Below are 19,573 nucleotides of genomic sequence, written 5' to 3'. Positions count from 1 at the left end.
AGTGTTTTAAAAGGCGGGGATGTGAGACGAGATGTTTTATTTCGTTCGGAGCGAGGCGTTAGCCTCAAGATACGAGGCGTAAGTCTCATGGATCTACGGAGCGTAATTTCATGTATATTTAATTTTATAACTTTATACTAAGTAAGCTTTTCAATAATTTATGATTTTTATTTGAGATACATATTAATAATCAATAATGAAGAAAAAAGTATTATAGTTATTATTTGAGATATCATTATATCAATAATAAAAATATGATTTAAAGCAAAAAAAAGTAAAAACGTAAATTAAGAACACCTGAGTGTACGTTTTTACGTTGTGATAAATGTTCAGGACTTACGTCTTAAATTTTAGAAATTATGCCTTATAGATCTACGCTTTTAATTTACGTTCCAAAGCATTTTTGATACGCCTTGCACCAAGTCACTCCCAATGTTTTTTAAAACACTGGTCGTACCAATATGGCACATTATTTTAGTATCTTTTAAGGTAGTGTTAAGAATAATGCAAGATTTGTTTTTTTTCTTTGTCCACAATATTGGGGACCTCAGTAGATTCAGTTAAACATTAATATTTTATTATTTTGTTAGCTATATTAGTGATTATTCAAAATGTATTTCTTCATATGTGCTAGCACGGACCGTTTGTGAAGCTGTAGTTGTAACTACTTATCGATAGTAATTTGTCCTTTTCCCTTTCAAAAAAAAAACAAAAATCCAAACGAAACTAAAAAAATATATTGATTTAATTAATCAATTTGGTTCGATGTCCAATTTGATTTGATTTCTAGATAAACCTTGAACGGCCTATCATATTAATTTGAACTACTGCAATGCAATACGATCACTATTCAATATCTCAAAATGAGGACTTTAAGTTATCAATAACCACTCAAATTTCAAATTTGTTTAGATGGTTTATTTGAATATCTTAATCAAGTGATGCATTTATTAAATATTTAAGTTATTCAAAATAGATATCTATTAAACGTTTGTGGCACGAAAATATATTTCACAAATATTTCACATGTAACCAACAACTTTTAGTTATATATATATATATATATATAATCTTTCTTCTTTCACCATTACCCATTTCCATATCTGCCGGCACCACCACAACCATTCCACTGCGCCCGCTGCCGTCATTACCACCTCTATCGACCCTTCTCTTTCTCTCTTATATTCAACCACATCACCCTATTCCCTCACCACTATCATATTCATATGCAAAGCACGACTATTCTTTTCAAAAATAAAAGTTTTTTTCTTCACCACTCAACATAAACAAGATAAAAAGGTAGAAAATGAAGATGAATTTACCTACAAATCAAACAATTTAAAATTTCTTTTTAAAAAATGAGTAATTTCTTTTGGAAAAAGCTCAATTTCAGAATTAACTATGGAAGAGAAAAGCTAAAAAGGTATAGAAATGGAAAAATTAAAGAAGGGTTCAATTTAAAGCCGAGATTTCTTCCGAATCTGAGACGAGAAAAGGAAAAAAAAATAAAGAAATTAAGAAAGAATATGTAGTTTACTATTTCATTTTTTTCTTTAATAAACATATTTGAATTTACTTTTAGTTGAACCGAAAAGGGTCTAAAATACCTTTGAAATATTGAAAATGGTAAAAAATTACCCTTTATCCAACTATTGGCTCCAAAATGTCCTTTTCATCCACCTATTGGGTTCAAAATACTCTTGTCATCCACTTTAAAATTGACCACTTATTTAATGATTTTAAATTTAAACTATTTAAATATTTTTAATATACTTGATGTTCAACTATTGGTTATAATTTAATTTATTTGTATTATTTATAAACCAACCCACTATCCACCAATTACTAACTAAACCCCACCTAATTAATAATCCAACTATAATATCAAAATCGTCATAAACACTACTAAAGCACGATGAAATTATAGATTAATGAAAATGACATACAAAATTATTCGAGTCCGAATCGAAGCCCCAATTAAATTTATGTTGAGCCGCTTATTTAGGAGGACACTTTCAATTTGATTCTCTTTCAAGATTGAATTAGAAATTTATGATTAAAGGTAAGAAGTAATACATCCCGAATTAATTCATGCACTTTTTTAAAATATAATTTTATAAATATTTATGATTTGTTTTAAAACTTTTAATATATTATTTTGAAAAAAAGTTATCTATGAAGTAACATCACATAATTGAGAAGTAAGAATAATTAAGATGAACATAGTCAGACTTTTAAGTCTATCGGTAATTTTTATTTAGACACTTGAATGTATGATAATTTACTTGTATAGATATTTTCGTCTCAAATTTTTAAAAACACTCAATTGGCACTAGCTTTTCTATTGTTGCATAAATAATGTGAGTGATTTATTAATTTGGAGGGTTTAGTAATGGGTGGGTAGTGGAATGATTTATAAATTATACTAATAAGTTAAATTATAACAAATAGTTGAGCGTCACGTATTTTAAAAAATATTTAAATAGTTTAAATATAAAACTGCTAAATAAATAGACAATTTTGAACCAAAAAGTGGATCACAAGGATATTTTGGACCCAATAGATGGGTGAAACGTAAGTTGAATTAAGAAACAGTGAATGGATGGAAAGCACTTTAAATAGAAAAGTTTGCAAGGTCGATGGCGAGCAGACAGCCGGACATGCCCTTCTACTTTTTTTTTTCTCTGTATAAAATTTTAATTCAAAATGGCACACGTATATCGTTAATTCGTTAATTCATCACATCATCACGAGTGACTTACACACATTTATACTTTTAGCTTGACTCAAATTCGAGTTTGTAAATATGTTCAATAGGTATAACATTAGATTGATGTATCCAATGAATGTCAGACAACTTTGAGCAGTTGCGGAGGACTTAACAACACTATTTTTATTTTTTTGGCTATTTTTCCCCAGAAGATGCGCTGCAACACTTGCGAAAAGAATTATTAGTGAGTTTCCAACCCAACACCAAGGAAAGTAAAATTTGTACAGTTATTTGTTCAACATCATTTGCCCGCTCAATATTCAATCGAAAAAGGCGATGGAACTCCAATATAGGGCTTCGTAATATCCTGAAAAGGGTATATCATCAACTTCCAGACACCAATAAAGGGTACTGACTATCACTTCATTCATTAGACTACCCGGCATAATAGCATTGCCAAATAATCACAGAAAACATAGATGGAAAAAAATGAGGCACAAGTGAAATGCATATCACCTTTTTCTATCAAATGTACAGCACTAAGTCGTCGTGAGAGCTTCCACAGAATTGAGACACAGTGCCAGCCGAACATTTGTTATCTACAACATCTAGGCAGTCCCGTCGATCACTTTCAGCTTATGAACAAGACGTTACAACAAAATCACTATTTACAAGCCAAGAAGGATTGAGGTGTAAAGGATTCATGCATCCCTACTGAAAATTTTCAGAATCTTTTCAAATGTTTAGCTTTTCTATTTATTTTCTTCCCTCAATGCTCTTAGAATAGGATTGTCATCCTCTAGTGTATCGTCTTCATCGTCGAGTTCATCCAATTCATCTAGTAATGACTGGTTCACTCTTTTACGAGATTGTCGCCTATATTTCTTGGGCTCTAGCCGCGGTTCTGCTTGCACAACTCCCTTGTCTCCTACTTTGCACCTGCAAGATGTTTTACATAAATATTTCTGTTTCTTTAGTAAGGGAGGTTAGAATAAAGAAATGCCGAAAGCTTAAGCTACCAAGCACAACTTTTGCTGAGGAAATGTTCTTTTATTGACTATCTTCGATTTGTGGAGAAATGTAATCCTTCTCATTGGATTATCTGGTGTATAGTTATGTCGCAAAGCATATCGAATCTCAGTTTCTAGAAAATAATAGTCTCAAGAAAGTGTAAATTGGCACTTCATTCTAAAAGTATCATCAACAAATATACAAATATTAAAACTGCAGGAGATTCAAGGATGGCAACAATGCACTTTTAGGGTTTTCAGTGCGAGTGTCCTTTAATGGCAAAGCTTTACAAGCGCCAATGCCTAACTTAAGCAACCCACTACAAGAATATTTGGTCCTCAAACATACACTGAAAAATTTATATCTTATATTCGATACTATAATTTTAAAAAGAAATCACATACTTTAAAGAACTCAGAAACACAAGGAACCTGATTATCATACATCTCTTGTACTTGACAGACTCATAGTATTATTATCTCCGACTTCTTACTTTGTGCAGAAAATTTTAAGTTATACCTTTAGTTGTGTAAAAGTGAATTTGATAAATATCAAAGTATAAAGGCATTGCGTACGTACCTAACATCACTTTCTCGTTTAGTTCCAATGGTCCTCAACTGAAACTCCTCCCTGATCTTAATTTCGTCAAGCAACTGAAGATAATATGGGTATCTTTCCCAATCACCTTTTATAAGGCAGCCCGGTTCACCAAGATGCAAGCAATTATTGAATGCACACTTTGCAGGTTCACTATCTTTAAGCACTTTGCGGATCTGAATCCATAGTAATAATATCAGAAGTTACACATGAGATTCACATAGATAGATTGATTCAGATATTATTCACCAAATAAACAAAATTTAGAGACAAAGCAGCGTCATCAGGACAGACCTCCGGAAAATGATGTGCAAGAGAATTCTTTGTCACTTTAATCAAACTAGGCTGGTTAAATCCTGGCGTATCAGCAAGATACCCCCCATCAGGCAATGGAAGCAAAGACACGTGCCTCGTCGTATGCTTTCCTCTGCCACTTCTTACTGACACTTCCCCCACACGCTGCTCTTCATACCACTTGCTCCCTAGAATCTGCTATCATAATAAAGAAAAGGAAACACTAAACCAACGGGTTCTAAACAAAAGAATGCTATACATAATATAAAATGATGAAAAATGACAAACGCACAGGATCAAACCAGTTTTTCTCTTCGACTGCACCAAGAATGTGTTTATTGTCTCTTAAAGCATTGATCAGGCTGGATTTTCCCACACCACTTGGACCAACAATGACAGATGTTTGTTCTCTCATAATAAACTGGAGTGTATCAAGTCCACGCTTGGAATCAACGCTGCAAAAGATTGGTTCATAGGCCCAACTACGAAGCCTAGATTTCCATGCTTTTATTTCCTGTAGGAGTTGATCACTGGCTTTCAGCGTCAAAGAGAAATGACCACAAAATAGAAATATGAAGGAAGAAAGTAGTATCAAACTGAAGCACATAAAAAGTAGTCAATAATGCTTGGATGTTGCATGATTTTCTCAGTCAAAACACATTTTTCATAAATAGCTTCTCTGTTTTGTCAGTTTGAGTTCATTCTTTGATAATATAACAATATGATATTGTATTTTTCACCTCACATTCTAGCCCATTACAAAGGTTATACAAAAGCAAAGACATGTGTATCCCATTCTAAGAAATGGTATAGAAATCTAATGTCAAGCATTGCAACTAGTACTTGAGAAAATCAAAGAAGAAATGACAACAAACAAGTGAAAGGATGCATAAAGAAATTAACAAGTACTCACTCACCCACTAGGAGTCATCCCAAGGCATAGTGATGTGCTGATAAAGGACCTGAACTGTGAAATAGATACACATAATTCATTTAACCAACCCAAACAAATTTGGGATTGAGATGTAGTCAGTGGCAGACCTACCCTATTGGGAGGGGGGTCACGGGTACCCGTTAACCTCAAAAATTTCGATGTATAGATGAGTATATACAATGAAAGAATGATCATATATTAAACAAGGACCTCTGAAGCACAAAAGCTAAATAGCCGCACTGGTGCCTCTCGACCCGTATACTTAGTTACTTGGGATCGAATCTTAGCTACAACATTCCATGATGTGTTCTTTTCTATTTGGAGTTCATCATACTCCTAACTGTTATAAGGGCAAGGCCATAATCTTTTGAATTTTTCTAATAGATCAATCTTAAATTGAAAATCCTATATTATATAAGGATAGTATTTTTGGACTCCAAATTAATGAAAATTATAGTTTTGGTCCTAGTGATATACAATTCAAACACATTTAACATTCAATGAATTAAAATGTGTGTTATTGGACATCGATGTAGGAAATATGCTATATTTGAACTATCTTTGAAAGTATATTACCCTTACAAAATGATGATATTAGCTGAAACTTATTTTCAGTTAGTCTTTTCCCTATTAATGTTGAAGCCCCCGACTATAATATGTAGCATTAAGTAGGGATAAGTAGAGTTTAAATCTCCTCTCTTTTTTTTTTTTCAGTTTATCCTTTTCTAGATGGTTGGAGTATATTGTGACTGCATTTTTGTTTATGTAGTTATTTATTAAAAGATGACTACGTTCATGGAAGCACGGGCGACTTTTTACCGCGCCATTTTGGCGCCCCCTCCATGCTCAAATCCTGGAGGTAGTTGATTGATATAACAATATGTTCGGTTAGTATTCATCTACTAGTGACAAATCAAAATTACTAGCAAGCAACTCAATGTTGGGATATTATGTTTTCTCACTCAATATGTCCAAGTAATAAGTACTTATCAACTAATCAAATGCTTGAATATATGTGGAGTGAATAGCACTGTATGTGTATTTCTAACCTCTTGAGAAACAAGTTCTGATTTATTCAAGGCAAGAGTAAGAGGAATTCCGGTTGATTCAGCTTCTACGAGGAACCTAGTGAGTGAGAATGGCTCAATTTTTGGCTGATCCATAGAGAACAACACTAGCAAATGATCCACATTAGCTACAGGAGGATCCAAAATCTCTGTCGTCCTCTGAAACACATTCTCAATAGCGCCGCGTCTATCCACCCAATCAATAGAACCTACCAAAACCTTATCCCCAACCAAAACTCTCCTCTTAATCTTCTTCAATACAGCCTTGACCACACACAACAACTCAACTCCAATTTCCCCCGAACCCTTACTGAAGCTTCCAGAAGGATCCACAGAAGTTTCTGGAGGAATATGTTGGACTATAACGCGCATGAAATTCGCTTGTGAAGAGGCTACAGTTCCTACGGCTTGGTCGTGAGAGAGTTGAGGCTTTTCTTCCAGAGAAAGAATAGGTGCCAGAGTAGAGAAATGTTTATTGATAGTTTCACGAGCTTTGAGTAGATTTTTGTTCGGTTGTTGGAGCTTCCTTGAGACATTGTTAGGGTTTTGGTGACGGCCGGCGGCGACGATGAAGGCGGAGAAGAAGCGGTGGCGAGTGGCGGAAACGGTGAAAGGAAGCCGAAGAAGTGAAAACGAAGCGATCTTCATTTGTGTGAAAGGAACAGTGTACTTTTAGCAGAAAGAGGTTTTGAAGTGAAGCTCTGGAGCGACTGAGTAGAATCCAGTGTGTTAAGACACACACCAACTAATGTAGGTTTAATTTGGACACAAAAATGTGATAATGGATAGGAGTTTTTTTTTTTTTTTTTAGACATCTTTAAATATAGAGTTATTTATCTTTTCAAATAATTAACTTCAATTCAATTTTTTATTTTATTCTTCAAAAGAATCTTTTTCTGTCTCATTAATATTATATTATTATTTTTATTACATTCTTATTTTCTTATTTCATATAAATTATTCATTTCTTTTTTCTAATAATTACTTTATATAATTTTCATATGATAAAAATTTATTTTTTCAAATATTTTATTTAATATAAATTATATTTTATTTTAATTTTTAAATATCGTAAATTGCACAAAAATATTATATAATATATAAATTAATAAACAAATTCAAATAAAAGTAAAATACGATTACATAAACATTCAATTTTTGAAATTATTAAGTTGCTCCCATAAATATTCTAGTAATACATTACGGAGTTCAAAATGAGCATTTTTGTTCCTTAATTTTATTATGTCTAGCTAAAATTGTTCAAATCGGAGATTTTCATCTATCACCATTTCTGTAGTTGCAGTTGGAGCCTCTACTATATCTTGAATTGGTGCATTAAAATATGTCCTCAATTATCACATTGTGCAGCATAATACATGTAATCATTATATCAGGTAGCATTTCTTTTCTCCAAAAACGTGACGGTCTTGCAATAATTGCGAAACTCCGAATGCACGTTCCACATTTTTTCGACATGATTCTTGTTTTATCGCAAATTGATTATAATGTTATGTATTGTATTTTATCTTGAATTTAAATTATTATTTTGTATTGTATTTTTATTTATATTTAAATTATTTTTTTCATCTTCCCATTATAATTTTTTTTATAAGGAAAATTAACAATAAAATTAAATTTTATTATTGGTGAAAGTTATTGAAAATATATCAATTGAAATTAAAGTAGTATATATTAGATAATATATTTTTTAAAATAGTATATTACATTTAAAAAGAATCATGAATATTATATATTTAATTAATGAAATTATATGTAAAATAATATGTTAATTGAAAAATAATGAAAATAATAATAAAATATTAAAAAAGTGAAATAGAGAGTGGAGAATTAATATTCACCTCTCTATAAATGGAGTATAGAGAGTAAAATGGAAACGGATTGGAGAGGACATTCTCTATTTTACTCTCTAAATATAGAGAATGAAGAATAAAATAGAGGTGAGTTGGAGATGGTTTTAAGCGTTATTCAACAGACGAAAAAACTTGTATGTTAAATATATAGGGATAAATACATTCAAAGGGGATAAATTTTAGCTATTTATATTTCTAATGAAGATCGCAACATGGGAGATTCATTTTTTTGGAACATTGTCCCCACTGAATTGGTAAAGCAATAGGAAACGTGCTCCATAGACTCTACCCCCCACCTTGAGACTTTCATCCTCGATTTTCTCTATGGGCAAGACGTTCAGGTACACTTAAAGTTTTACTACCTATGTTGACTTGATTTTTATGTCTTGCTTGTAATATTCCTAATAACTTTGCACCTCTAAATATCTAATTAATGTAGATAAAATGAGATGACACCTCTTTATGGGTCTCCAATTACTCAATCTGTCTCATTCTATGTGAGATAGTTTGACTCTGTATGAAAGTTTAAGAAAGAAAAGAAACATTAAATTTAAGTTATCTGTGTCTACTTAAAGTTGTCCACACATTTCACTTGAACACCTCAATTAAGACTTTTATCTTTTGAACATATGTAGAACTTCAGATGGATACCTATTTGAATTTATTTTTAAATAATCAATCCCAAATATTAAGTGAGTGAGATACACTCGTGATAACATGTCACAATCACAAATTAAATTATGACATATGTCATGTGGGTAATATTACTCTCTCCGTCCCATTTTCTGTGAAACCATTTGATTGAGCACGAAGTTTAAGAAATAATGAAGACTTTGAAATGTTTACCGAATTGCCCTTCAAAACATAGTCTAAAAGTTTTACTCTTCTCATAAATGTATTAGAGTACTATCTTTAAAATCAAGGGGTTGTTTGGTTACTGATTTTCGAGTTATGCAGGGTTAAGTTATGTAGGTGTTAGTTATGCAGGGTTTAGTTATGTAGGTTTTAGTTATGTAGGTATTAATTATGCAAGTATTAGTTATGCAGGGTTTAGTTATGTTGAGTTTAATTATGCGGGTATTAGCTATGCGGATATTAGTTATGTAGGTATTATTTTGTTATCTAGAGATTACAATACATGCTATTGAATATTAAATTTGTTGTAAATTATTAATATATATTATTTACAAAATAATAATACATGTTAATAAAATGTGGAATATATTGAACAATATATAATGCTAATATTTGATTAACATATGTACCGTCAAAAGATATACAATCAGATTTTTAATATTAAAAAAATGTTTATATTTGCATAAATAAATAAAAACGGTAAGTATATAAAAAGAAATGAAAATAATCTATATATAATAGGAAAACAGTAAAGTTTTCAATTAAAAAATAAAAAAAATGAAAATGATCTATATATAAAAAGAAATAAAAAACAGATATGTATAGGAAAACAGTAAAGTTGTCAATTAAAAAAACAAAATAAATTAATAGGGTAAATCTGTATTCATCATTTAAATACATTTATAACTTATACCCACATAACTTATTTCACTTTCTACCCTCATAACTTTATACATAGATTTTCTCATAAGTTATGTTTGTATTAATTATGTAGGATTACAAAAACTTACAACCAAACACTGTACAAATTAATACATGAATAACTTTTATACAACATTTAATTCTTACCAACCAATCATGATATAAGTTATATTGACTTTTATATCTAACACAAAACTTCTATAAAACATAGTAAAGCTAGTATAACTTTTAATACATGTATAATATGTTTCTTATACACTCACAAAACGGCTCCAAATATTATTATGTAACCCTATACGACTCCCCCCCCCCCCCCCAACCAAACACTCTAGCCCTACTGCGATGCTGCCCATCGAAACCAATCCATCCTGTCATTTCTTTCTCTCTTGTCTTTTTCATCTTCTTTTATTGAACAATGACATCTTATAGAGAAAGAAAACTTTAACAACAACAACAATGTTATTGTCACGACTCATAACGGGCCGCGAGTGGCACCTACACTTATCCTACTATGTGAGCGAACCAACCAATCTAAACTCCAACATTTCAACCATAAATAACATAATATAATGCGGAAGACTTAAACTCACTAATGAAAATCGATTAAATAACTTCTAAAAACTCAATACTTATTATTCCCAAAATCTAGAAGTCATCATCACAAGAACATCTATCCTCAAATTACTAAATCTAAGAGTATCTAAGAAGCTAAAATAACTAAACAGCTAGTCCATGCCAGAACTTCAAGGCATCAAGACGCGAAGAAGAAGATCCAGTCCAAGCTAGAAACATTAGCTCACCCTGAAATCTGACGTAGTGAAGACTGGCTAGAGTTGCAGTTGAGTTGAAGACGACGGTACGTTTGCTGCACTCCACAAATAACAAAGAGAAAACATACAAGTAGGGGTCAGTACAAAACACGAGTACTGAGTAGATATCATCGGCCAACTCAAAATAGAAAGCAATACATATCAGATAACATCATAAAATCAACTACAATACTCAACAGGTAGTAGCCACAATGTATAAGAATCATTGATAAATAACGCCAAGTACACCCATGAGGACTCAAGCCTCCATATCATACTCATTTGAGAAATAGGTTCATTATTTTGAGTATATTAACAAAATTCAAGATTCATTCTTTTTTTTTACTATCCTGGTGTCGGAACGTGACACTCCGGTCCTCCTCATACTATCCTGGTGTCAGAATGTGACACCCGATCCACTACTACTAACCTGGTGCCGGAACGTGACACTCCGATCCTCCTCATACTATCCTGGTGTCGGAACGTGACACCCGATCCACTTCTACTAACCTGGTGCCGGAACGTGACACCCGATCCATTAATACTATCCTGGTGCCGGAACGTGACACCCGATCCATTAATACTATCCTGGTGTCGGAACGTGACACCCGATCCACTACTACTAACCTGGTGCCGGAATGTGACACCCGATCAATTAATACTATCCTGGTGCCGGAACGTGACACCCGATCCATTAATACTATCCTGGTGCCGGAACGTGACACCCGATCCATTAATACTATCCTGGTGCCGGAACGTGACACCCGATCCATTAATACTATCCTAGTGCCGGAACGTGACACCCGTTCCATTAATACTATCCTGGTGCCGGAACATGACACCCGATCCATTAATACTATCCTGGTGCCGGAACATGACACCCGATCCACTAATTCTACGTGTCGGTTCGTGACACCCGATCCATTAACCTTATTCTTTTAGTTCATAAAGCCTTCTTTTATACCAAGGCATCATCATTAACAAAGAGGTTTTTAAGATTTAAGATTCAACAGCCTCATCATGCTTATTTTATCACAATATATATAATCACAATCATGCAAACACACAATTAAGCATATAGAAGACTTTACAATACTAACCAACACATATCATTCGCTATTAAGAGTTTACTATGAAATAGTATAAAAACCATAACCTACCTCCACCGAAGAATTGCGATCAAGCAATCTACTTTCCCAAAGCTGCGTTCTTCCTCTCTCCCAATCGACCGTTTCTCCCTCTCTCTCTGTTCTTTTTCTTTTTCTCGTTCCAACCCTCTTTCTTTTACCCTAATTAGCATATAATTAAGTATAAAAGATGATAAAATACCCCACTACTTGTTTCAAGGTTCTCTCTTTTAACCCCCAAGTAATTGAATTATTAACATTAAACCCCTAACTTTATAATTATAAGCAGGAATAGTCCAAAACGCCCCTTAAAATATTTAACAGAAATCCGACCCAGTCAGGGTCACGCAGCCTGTGACGGTCCGTCCTGCACGTCCGTCACAAAGTTCAGAGAGTAAATTATGCGGAAGGATTTGTGATGGTCCGTCGAGCCCTCAACGGTCCGTCCTGCCATTTCGTCGTGAAGTTAAGAGAGTCGATCTCAGTACCCAAATTTCTAAATTCTAAGTGTTTTGGAACGAGACACCCTCGACGGTCCGTCGTGGGATCCGTCGACCCAGACAGTGATTTTCAGAAATTAACTCTGCTGCTCCAAAAGACTAAACAGGTCGTTACAATAGATACCAATTTACCCATCGTTCGTCCTCGAACGATCACAAGAATTTACAAAGGACTCTTCAACTAGTCTATTCTTTCATTGAACTTTGATGGATGCAATCTCCCTTGATGTCAACTTGCGAATTTCTCTATCTAGAATGGCAACAGACTCCTCCTCATAAGTCAAATTCTCATCAAGCAGAACTGAATCCCATCGAATAATGTAGTTTCCATCCCCATGGTATCTTTTCAACATAGACACATGAAATACCGGATGCACTCCTGCCAGTCCTGGGGCAAGGCTAATTCATAAGCCACCTCCCCTACTCGCTTAAGTACTTCAAATGGTCCAATATACCTTGGGCTTAGCTTACCTTTTTTTCCAAACCGCATCACCCCTTTCATGGGCGAAACCTTCAGCAAGACTCGCTCACCCTCCATGAACTCCAAGTTTAACCTTTCGATCTGCATATTCCTTTTGCCTGCTTTGAGCCGCTAAAAGCTTTTCTTGAATAGATTTCACTTTATCTAACGATTCCCTCAAAAGATCAGTACCCCAAGATCTAACCTCAAATGCATCAAACCACCCAATGGGAGACCTACATCTTCTCCCATACAATGCTTCGAAAGGAGCCATATCAATACTTGAGTGATAGCTATTATTGTATGAAAACTCCGCTAAGGGTAAGAAGTTATTCCAATGACCCCCAAATTCTATCACACATGCACGCAGCATATCTTCCAACACCTAAATTGTTCGCTCAGACTGACCATCGGTCTGAGGGTGAAATGCAGTACTAAGGTCCAACCTAGTACCTAATTCATCATGCAATGTTCTCCAAAACTTAGAAGTAAACGGCGTACCTCTATCTGATATGATGGAAAGTGGAACTCCATGCAATCGAACAAATTCTGAGATGTAAATTTTGGCTAACTTCTCTGCATTATAAGTCACCTTGACCGGAATGAAATGAGCAGACTTAGTTAATCTGTCCACAATTACCCAAATAGAGTCAAACTTCCCCCATGTCTTTGGAAGACCAACCACGAAGTCCATTGCAATTCTCTCCCACTTCCATTCAGGAATGGGCATTCTCTGAAGTTTTCCTCCGGGCCTCTGGTGTTCATACTTTACTTGCTGACAATTTGGACATTTGGCAACAAAATCAACAATGTCGCGCTTCATTCTACTCCACCAAAAGTGTTGCTTTAGGTCACGGTACATCTTGGTTGCACCAGGATGTATAGAATATCCGGAACTATGAGCCTCTGTAAGAATAGTGTGGATCAAATCATCAACACGGGGCACACATACCCTTCCCTTAATTCTCAAAACATCTTCCTCATCCATTATTGCTTCTTTAGCCTCTCCTCGCAACACCATATCCCGAATTCGGCTTAGTTTCTCGTCATCAAACTGTTTTCCCTTGATCTTGTCAAGAAAAGAAGATCTCGCCTCCACACTGGCCAAAAATCCTCCCTTCTCATTTACTTCTAACCTCATAAAGTCGTTAGCCAGAGTCTGAACCTCTCTAGCCAATGGGCGTCTAGAAACTTGTAAGTGGGCTAAACTACCCATGCTCCCTGATTTTCTACTTAAGGCGTCTGCCACAACATTAGCCTTTCCTGGGTGATACAAGATGGTAACATCATAATCCTTCAGTAGTTCCATCCACCTCCTCTGTCTCAAATTCAAATCCCTCTGAGTAAAGACATACTGTAGGCTACGATGATCCGTATAGACTTCACACTTGACCCCATATAGATAATGTCTCCATTGCTTTAATGCAAACACAACTGCGGCCAATTCCAAATCATGGGTCGGATAGTTACGTTCATGCACCTTTAATTGCCTCGAAGCATAAGCAATTACATTCTTCTCTTGCATTAGCACTGCACCCAAACCAGAATAGGATGCATCACAATAAACAATGAAGTTCTTACCCTCTACTGGCAAGGTAAGGATAGGTGCAGTAGTCAGCAAGGTCTTGAGTTTCTGGAAGCTTTCTTCACATTCATCCGACCATACAAATGGAATATTTTGCTTAGTCAAGTTCGTCAATTGGGAAGCAATAGAAGAGAATCCCTTGACAAATTGACGGTAGTAGCTGGCTAAACCAACAAAACTCCTTATTTCGGACACATTAGTAGGTCTTACCCAATTTCTCACTGTTTCAATCTTAGAAGGATCCACCATCACTCCATCCTTAGAAACCACGTGCCCCAAAAAGGACACTGAATCTAGCCAAAACTCACACTTAGAGAATTTGGCATAAAGTTTTTTCTCCCTCAACAGTTCCAATACCATTCTCAAGTGCTCCTCATGTTCTTTCTTGCTCTTCGAGTATACCAGTATGTCATCAATGAATACAATGACGAAGAGATCTAGATATGGCTTAAAAATCCCATTCATCAAGCTGATGAAAGTAGCAGGGGCATTCGTAAGCCCAAAAGACATTACTAAGAACTCATAATGCCCATACCTGGTTCGAAAAGCAGTCTTGGGCACATCCGTTACCCGTATTTTCAATTGATGATAACCAAATCTCAAATCGATTTTTGAGAAGGTACAAGCACCTTGTAACTGATCGAACAAATCATCGATGCGAGGAAGAGGGTACTTGTTCTTAACAGTTACCTTATTCAGTTGTCTGTAATCAATGCACATCCGAAAACTTCCATCCTTCTTCTTCACAAACAAAACAGGAGCACCCCAAGGGGATGCACTTGGTCTAATAAAGCCCTTGCTTAACAACTCTTGAAATTGGGCCTTTAACTCTCTTAACTCAGCGGGATCCATCCTATAAGGGGGTATGGAAATGGGGCGAGTACCCGGCTCCAGATCAATACAAAAGTCGATATCCCTATCCGGTGGAATACCAGGAAGGTCTGCAGGAAACACATCCAGAAACTCACGGACTATTGAAACCGACTCGATTGAGGGTACTTGGGTAGTATCATCCCTGAGGTGTGCCAAGAAAGCTAAACAACCCTTTCTAACCATTCTCTTAGCACGAAGAAAGGAGATGATACGAACTGGAGTGGAAGTGTAGTCACCCTCCCACACTAACGGATCTGTCCCAGGCTTGGCCAATGTCACAGTCTTGGCATTACAATCTAAGATTGCAAAGTTTGGAGAAAGTCAAGTCATACCCAGAATTACATCAAAATCAACCATTTCTAAGATAACCAAGTCTACATGAGTGTTGCTTCCCATAAAAGTCACAAGACAAGACCTATACACCTTTTCGACTATCACAGACTCACCCACCGGAGTAGAAACACGAATAGGCATGTCAAGCAATTCACAATGTAAATTAAGACCAGTAGCAAATGAGGAAGATACATATGAAAATATGGATCCAGGATCAAATAATACAGAAGTCATGCAATCACAAACCAAAAGATTACCTGTGATGACAGCATCAGATGTCTCCGCTTCCGATCGCGCAGGAAAAGCGTAACAATGGGCCCTATCACCTGTCTGCCCGTTGCCTCTACCAGGTTGAGCTACAGTAGTTCCCATTTGTCCATCACCCCGGCCGTTTTTGTGACCACCATTACCTCGGTCACCACGCCCTTCAGAATGACGGCCTCTTCCATGACCACCTCTACCTCTGACTATTTGAGGTTTGTAACTCTGTGTTGGACAATACCTCTTAATGTGTCCAGTCTCCCCACATCCATAACACTCTCTGGATTCAAGCATAGGTCTCTATGAGAATGACGAAGTCTGGGTATAACCTCCAAACTCAGAGAAGTGTTGACCGGTCTGCGGTGGACCCCCAACTACAGTCTGCAGTGAAGATTGAATAGGTCGGGCTGGATAACCTCCTGAACCCTGCCCTCTGGAGTAAGAACCATTAAACTTACCTCCCTTACGAAACCTTTTAGATGTCGATGCCATGGTGAAGTCATCTGCTTCACTCCCTCCACCTCTATCACGAAGTCTACCACTTCCTGAAAGGATTTCGCTATAGCCGCTACTTGTAAGGCTGAAATCCACAAATCTGACCTCAACCCCTTCACAAAACAGCGAATCCGCTCTTGTGGACTGAAGCAAAGCTGGGTGGCATACCTGCATAATGCACGGAACTTACCCTCATACGCAGTCACCGACATCTTGCCTTGCTCTAGGCTCAAGAACTCATCTCTCCTCCTATATCTCAAGGTCCGGGGGATATACTTCTCCATAAATAAGCTAGAGAACGACGCCCAAGTCATAGGTGGTGCCTGTGCGGGTTGACACTCAACATGTGACCGCCACCACATTTCGGCATGTCCCTGAAACTGATAGGTTACAAACTCAATGCCAAATCGTTTCATTATGCCCATTTTATGTAGTAACTCATGACAATCAACCAGAAAATCGTAGGCATCCTCGGATTCAGCACCCTTGAAGACTGGAGGTTTCAATTTCAAGAACTTACTGAAAAGTTCATGCTGATCGCTTGACATTATAGGCCCTGTAGTCAAACGAGGAAATATGCCTAGCTCATTGGGGGGAGCCTCAGCAGCGGCCTGTCGTACTTCCGAAACTTGAGGTGCTGGTGCAGAAAACACTGGAGGTGTCTGGCCTTGATCAGTTAATCCGCTAAGATAGGTAAGAACCTGATTGATCATCTCTGGGGTAGGTTGGAGTGGTAGTTCCTCATTCTGCACTTGCTCATTTTCCCCTACCTCACCCTCTCTTACTACTTCCTCAGTCGGTGGAGGAGTCACCGCCCTAGTACTAGATGGGACAGGTGCTTGTCCTTTTCCTCTAGAGGACTTCCTCCCACGACCTCTACCACGACCCCTTGTCACTGCGCCTCTTCGAGATACAGCCCCAGTGGCTAGCCCAGACGCACCCTGTCCTGCCGATGCTGGTGTTGGCGTAGTTGTTGCTCTAGTTCTAACCATCTGCGAAATAGAGTGAAGATGGTCAGATACCAATTTGTATCACCTAGATACCAATTGGACCCAAGTAATAGCACGAAAGAAATAAAGAATGGAATTTTCCTAAAGTCTTGTAGCCTCTCAAATAAAAGTAAAGGCGTCCCCCTACCGTTCCTCAAGACTCTACTAGACTCGTTCTTGTGTGATGAGACCAACGAACCTAATGCTCTGATACCAAGTTTGTCACGACTCATAACAGGTCGCGAGTGGCGCCCACACTTATCCTACTATGTGAGCGAACCAACCAATCTAAACTCCAACATTTCAACCATAAATAACATAATATAATGCAGAAGACTTAAACTCATTAATTAAAAATTGATTCAATAACTTCTAAAAACTCAATACTTATTATTCCCAAAATCTGGAAGTCATCATCACAAGAACATCTATCCTCAAATTACTAAATCTAAGAGTATCTAAGAAGCTAAAATAACTAAACAGCTAGTCCATGCCAGAACTTCAAGGCATCAAGACGTGAAGAAGAAGATCCAGTCCAAGCTAGAAACATTAGCTCACCCTGAAATCTGACATAGTGAAGAGTGGCTAGAGTTGCGGTTGAGTTGAAGACGATGGTACGTTTGCTGCACTCCACAAATAACAAAGAGAAAACATACAAGTAGGGGTCAGTACAAAACACGAGTACTGAGAAGATATCATCGGCCAACTCAAAATAGAAAGCAATATATATCAGATAACATCATAAAATCAACTACAATACTCAACAGGTAGTAGCCACAATGTACAAGAATCATTGATAAATAACGCCAAGTACACCCATGAGGACTCAAGCCTCCATATCATACTCATTTGGGAAATAGGTTCATTATTTTGAGTATATTAACATAATTCAAGATTCATTCTTTTTTTTATTATCCTGGTGTCGGAACGTGACACTCCGATCCTCCTCATACTATCCTGGTGTCGGAACGTGACACCCGATCCACTACTACTAACCTGGTGACGGAACGTGACACTCCAATCCTCCTCATACTATCCTGGTGTTGGAACGTGACACCCGATCCACTACTACTAACCTGGTGCCGGAACGTGACACCCGATCCATTAATATTATTCTGGTGCCGGAACGTGATACCCGATCCATTAATACTATCCTGGTGCCGGAACGTGACACCCGATCCATTAATACTATCCTGGTGTCGGAACGTGACACCCGATCCATTAATACTATCCTGGTGCCGGAACGTGACACCCGTTCCATTAATACTATCCTGGTGCCGGAACGTGACACCCGATCCATTAATACTATCCTGGTGCCGGAACGTGACACCCGATCCACTAATTCTACGTGTCGGTTCGTGACACCCGATCCATTAACCTCATTCTTTTAGTTCATCAAGCCTTCTTTTATACCAAGGCATCATCATTAACAAAGAAGTTTTTAAGATTTAAGATTCAACAGCCTCATCATGCTTATTTTATCACAATATATATAATCACAATCATGCAAACATACAATTAAGCATATAGAAGACTTTACAATACTACCCAACACATATCATTCGCTATTAAGAGTTTACTATGAAAAAATAGTATAAAAATCATAACCTACCTCTACCGAAGAATTGCGATCAAACAATCTACTTTCCCAAAGCTGCGTTCTTCCTCTCTCCCAATCGATCGTTTCTCCCTCTCTCTCTGTTCTTTTTCTTTTTCTTATTCCAACCCTCTTTCTTTTACCCTAATTAACATATAATTAAGTATAAAAGATGATAAAATACCTCACTACTTGTTTCAAGGTTCTCTCTTTTAACCCCCAAGTAATTGAATTATTAACATTAAACCCCTAACTTTATAATTATAAGCAGGAATAGTCCAAAACGCCCCTTAAAATATTTAACAGAAATCTGACCCAGTCAGGTCACGCATCCTGTGACGGTCCGTCACAACTGTGACGGTCTGTCCTGCACGTCCGTCACAAAGTTCAGAGAGTAAATTCTGCGGAAGGATCTGTGACGGTCCGTCGAGCTCTCAACGGTCCGTCCTGCCATTTTGTCGTGAAGTTCAGAGAGTCGATCTCAGTACCCAAATTTCTAAATT

At 36.6% G+C, this 19,573-nt stretch overlaps 1 protein-coding gene across 3 annotated transcripts; it reads right to left on the bottom strand.

Annotated features, from left to right (window-relative positions):
* Positions 1–2,794: 2,794 nt before the first annotated feature.
* LOC101267706 (small ribosomal subunit biogenesis GTPase RsgA 1, mitochondrial) lies at positions 2,795–7,391 on the bottom strand. Of its 3 annotated transcripts, XR_011221154.1 has the most exons (6): positions 6,596–7,377; positions 4,905–5,126; positions 4,613–4,807; positions 4,301–4,494; positions 3,227–3,649; positions 2,795–3,077 (listed from the first exon to the last, which is right to left on the bottom strand). XR_011221154.1 is itself a non-coding variant. In XM_004239159.5 (5 exons), exons 1-5 carry the CDS (start codon positions 7,259–7,261, stop codon positions 3,463–3,465), a joined length of 1,464 nt encoding a protein of 487 aa, XP_004239207.1. In that variant the 5' UTR covers positions 7,262–7,391; the 3' UTR covers positions 3,090–3,462. The 3 variants fall into 3 exon arrangements, 2 of the variants coding, with proteins under 2 accessions (XP_004239207.1, XP_019069645.1); XM_004239159.5 differs by lacking the exon at positions 2,795–3,077 and having other exon boundaries at positions 3,090–3,649; positions 6,596–7,391; XM_019214100.3 differs by lacking the exon at positions 2,795–3,077 and having other exon boundaries at positions 3,090–3,649; positions 4,613–4,810.
* Between the last annotated feature and the right edge of the window lie 12,182 nt (positions 7,392–19,573).

The sequence above is a fragment of the Solanum lycopersicum genome, chromosome 5 (genome assembly GCF_036512215.1).
Source record: "Solanum lycopersicum chromosome 5, SLM_r2.1".
Lineage (NCBI taxonomy): Eukaryota > Viridiplantae > Streptophyta > Magnoliopsida > Solanales > Solanaceae > Solanum > Solanum lycopersicum.
This window is presented reverse-complemented; position numbering and strand designations above follow the sequence as displayed.

Bases quoted from the DNA above. Each gene is read 5' to 3' on its own strand.
- LOC101267706 (XM_019214100.3), bottom strand. From the start codon at position 7,261: ATGAAGATCGCTTCGTTTTCACTTCTTCGGCTTCCTTTCACCGTTTCC. The intron at 4,811-4,904 runs GTGCGTTTGTCA...TTATTATGATAG, and splicing joins AGAAAAACTGGTTTGATCCT to CAGATTCTAGGGAGCAAGTG. The intron at 4,495-4,612 runs GTCTGTCCTGAT...CTATGGATTCAG, and splicing joins TTGCACATCATTTTCCGGAG to ATCCGCAAAGTGCTTAAAGA.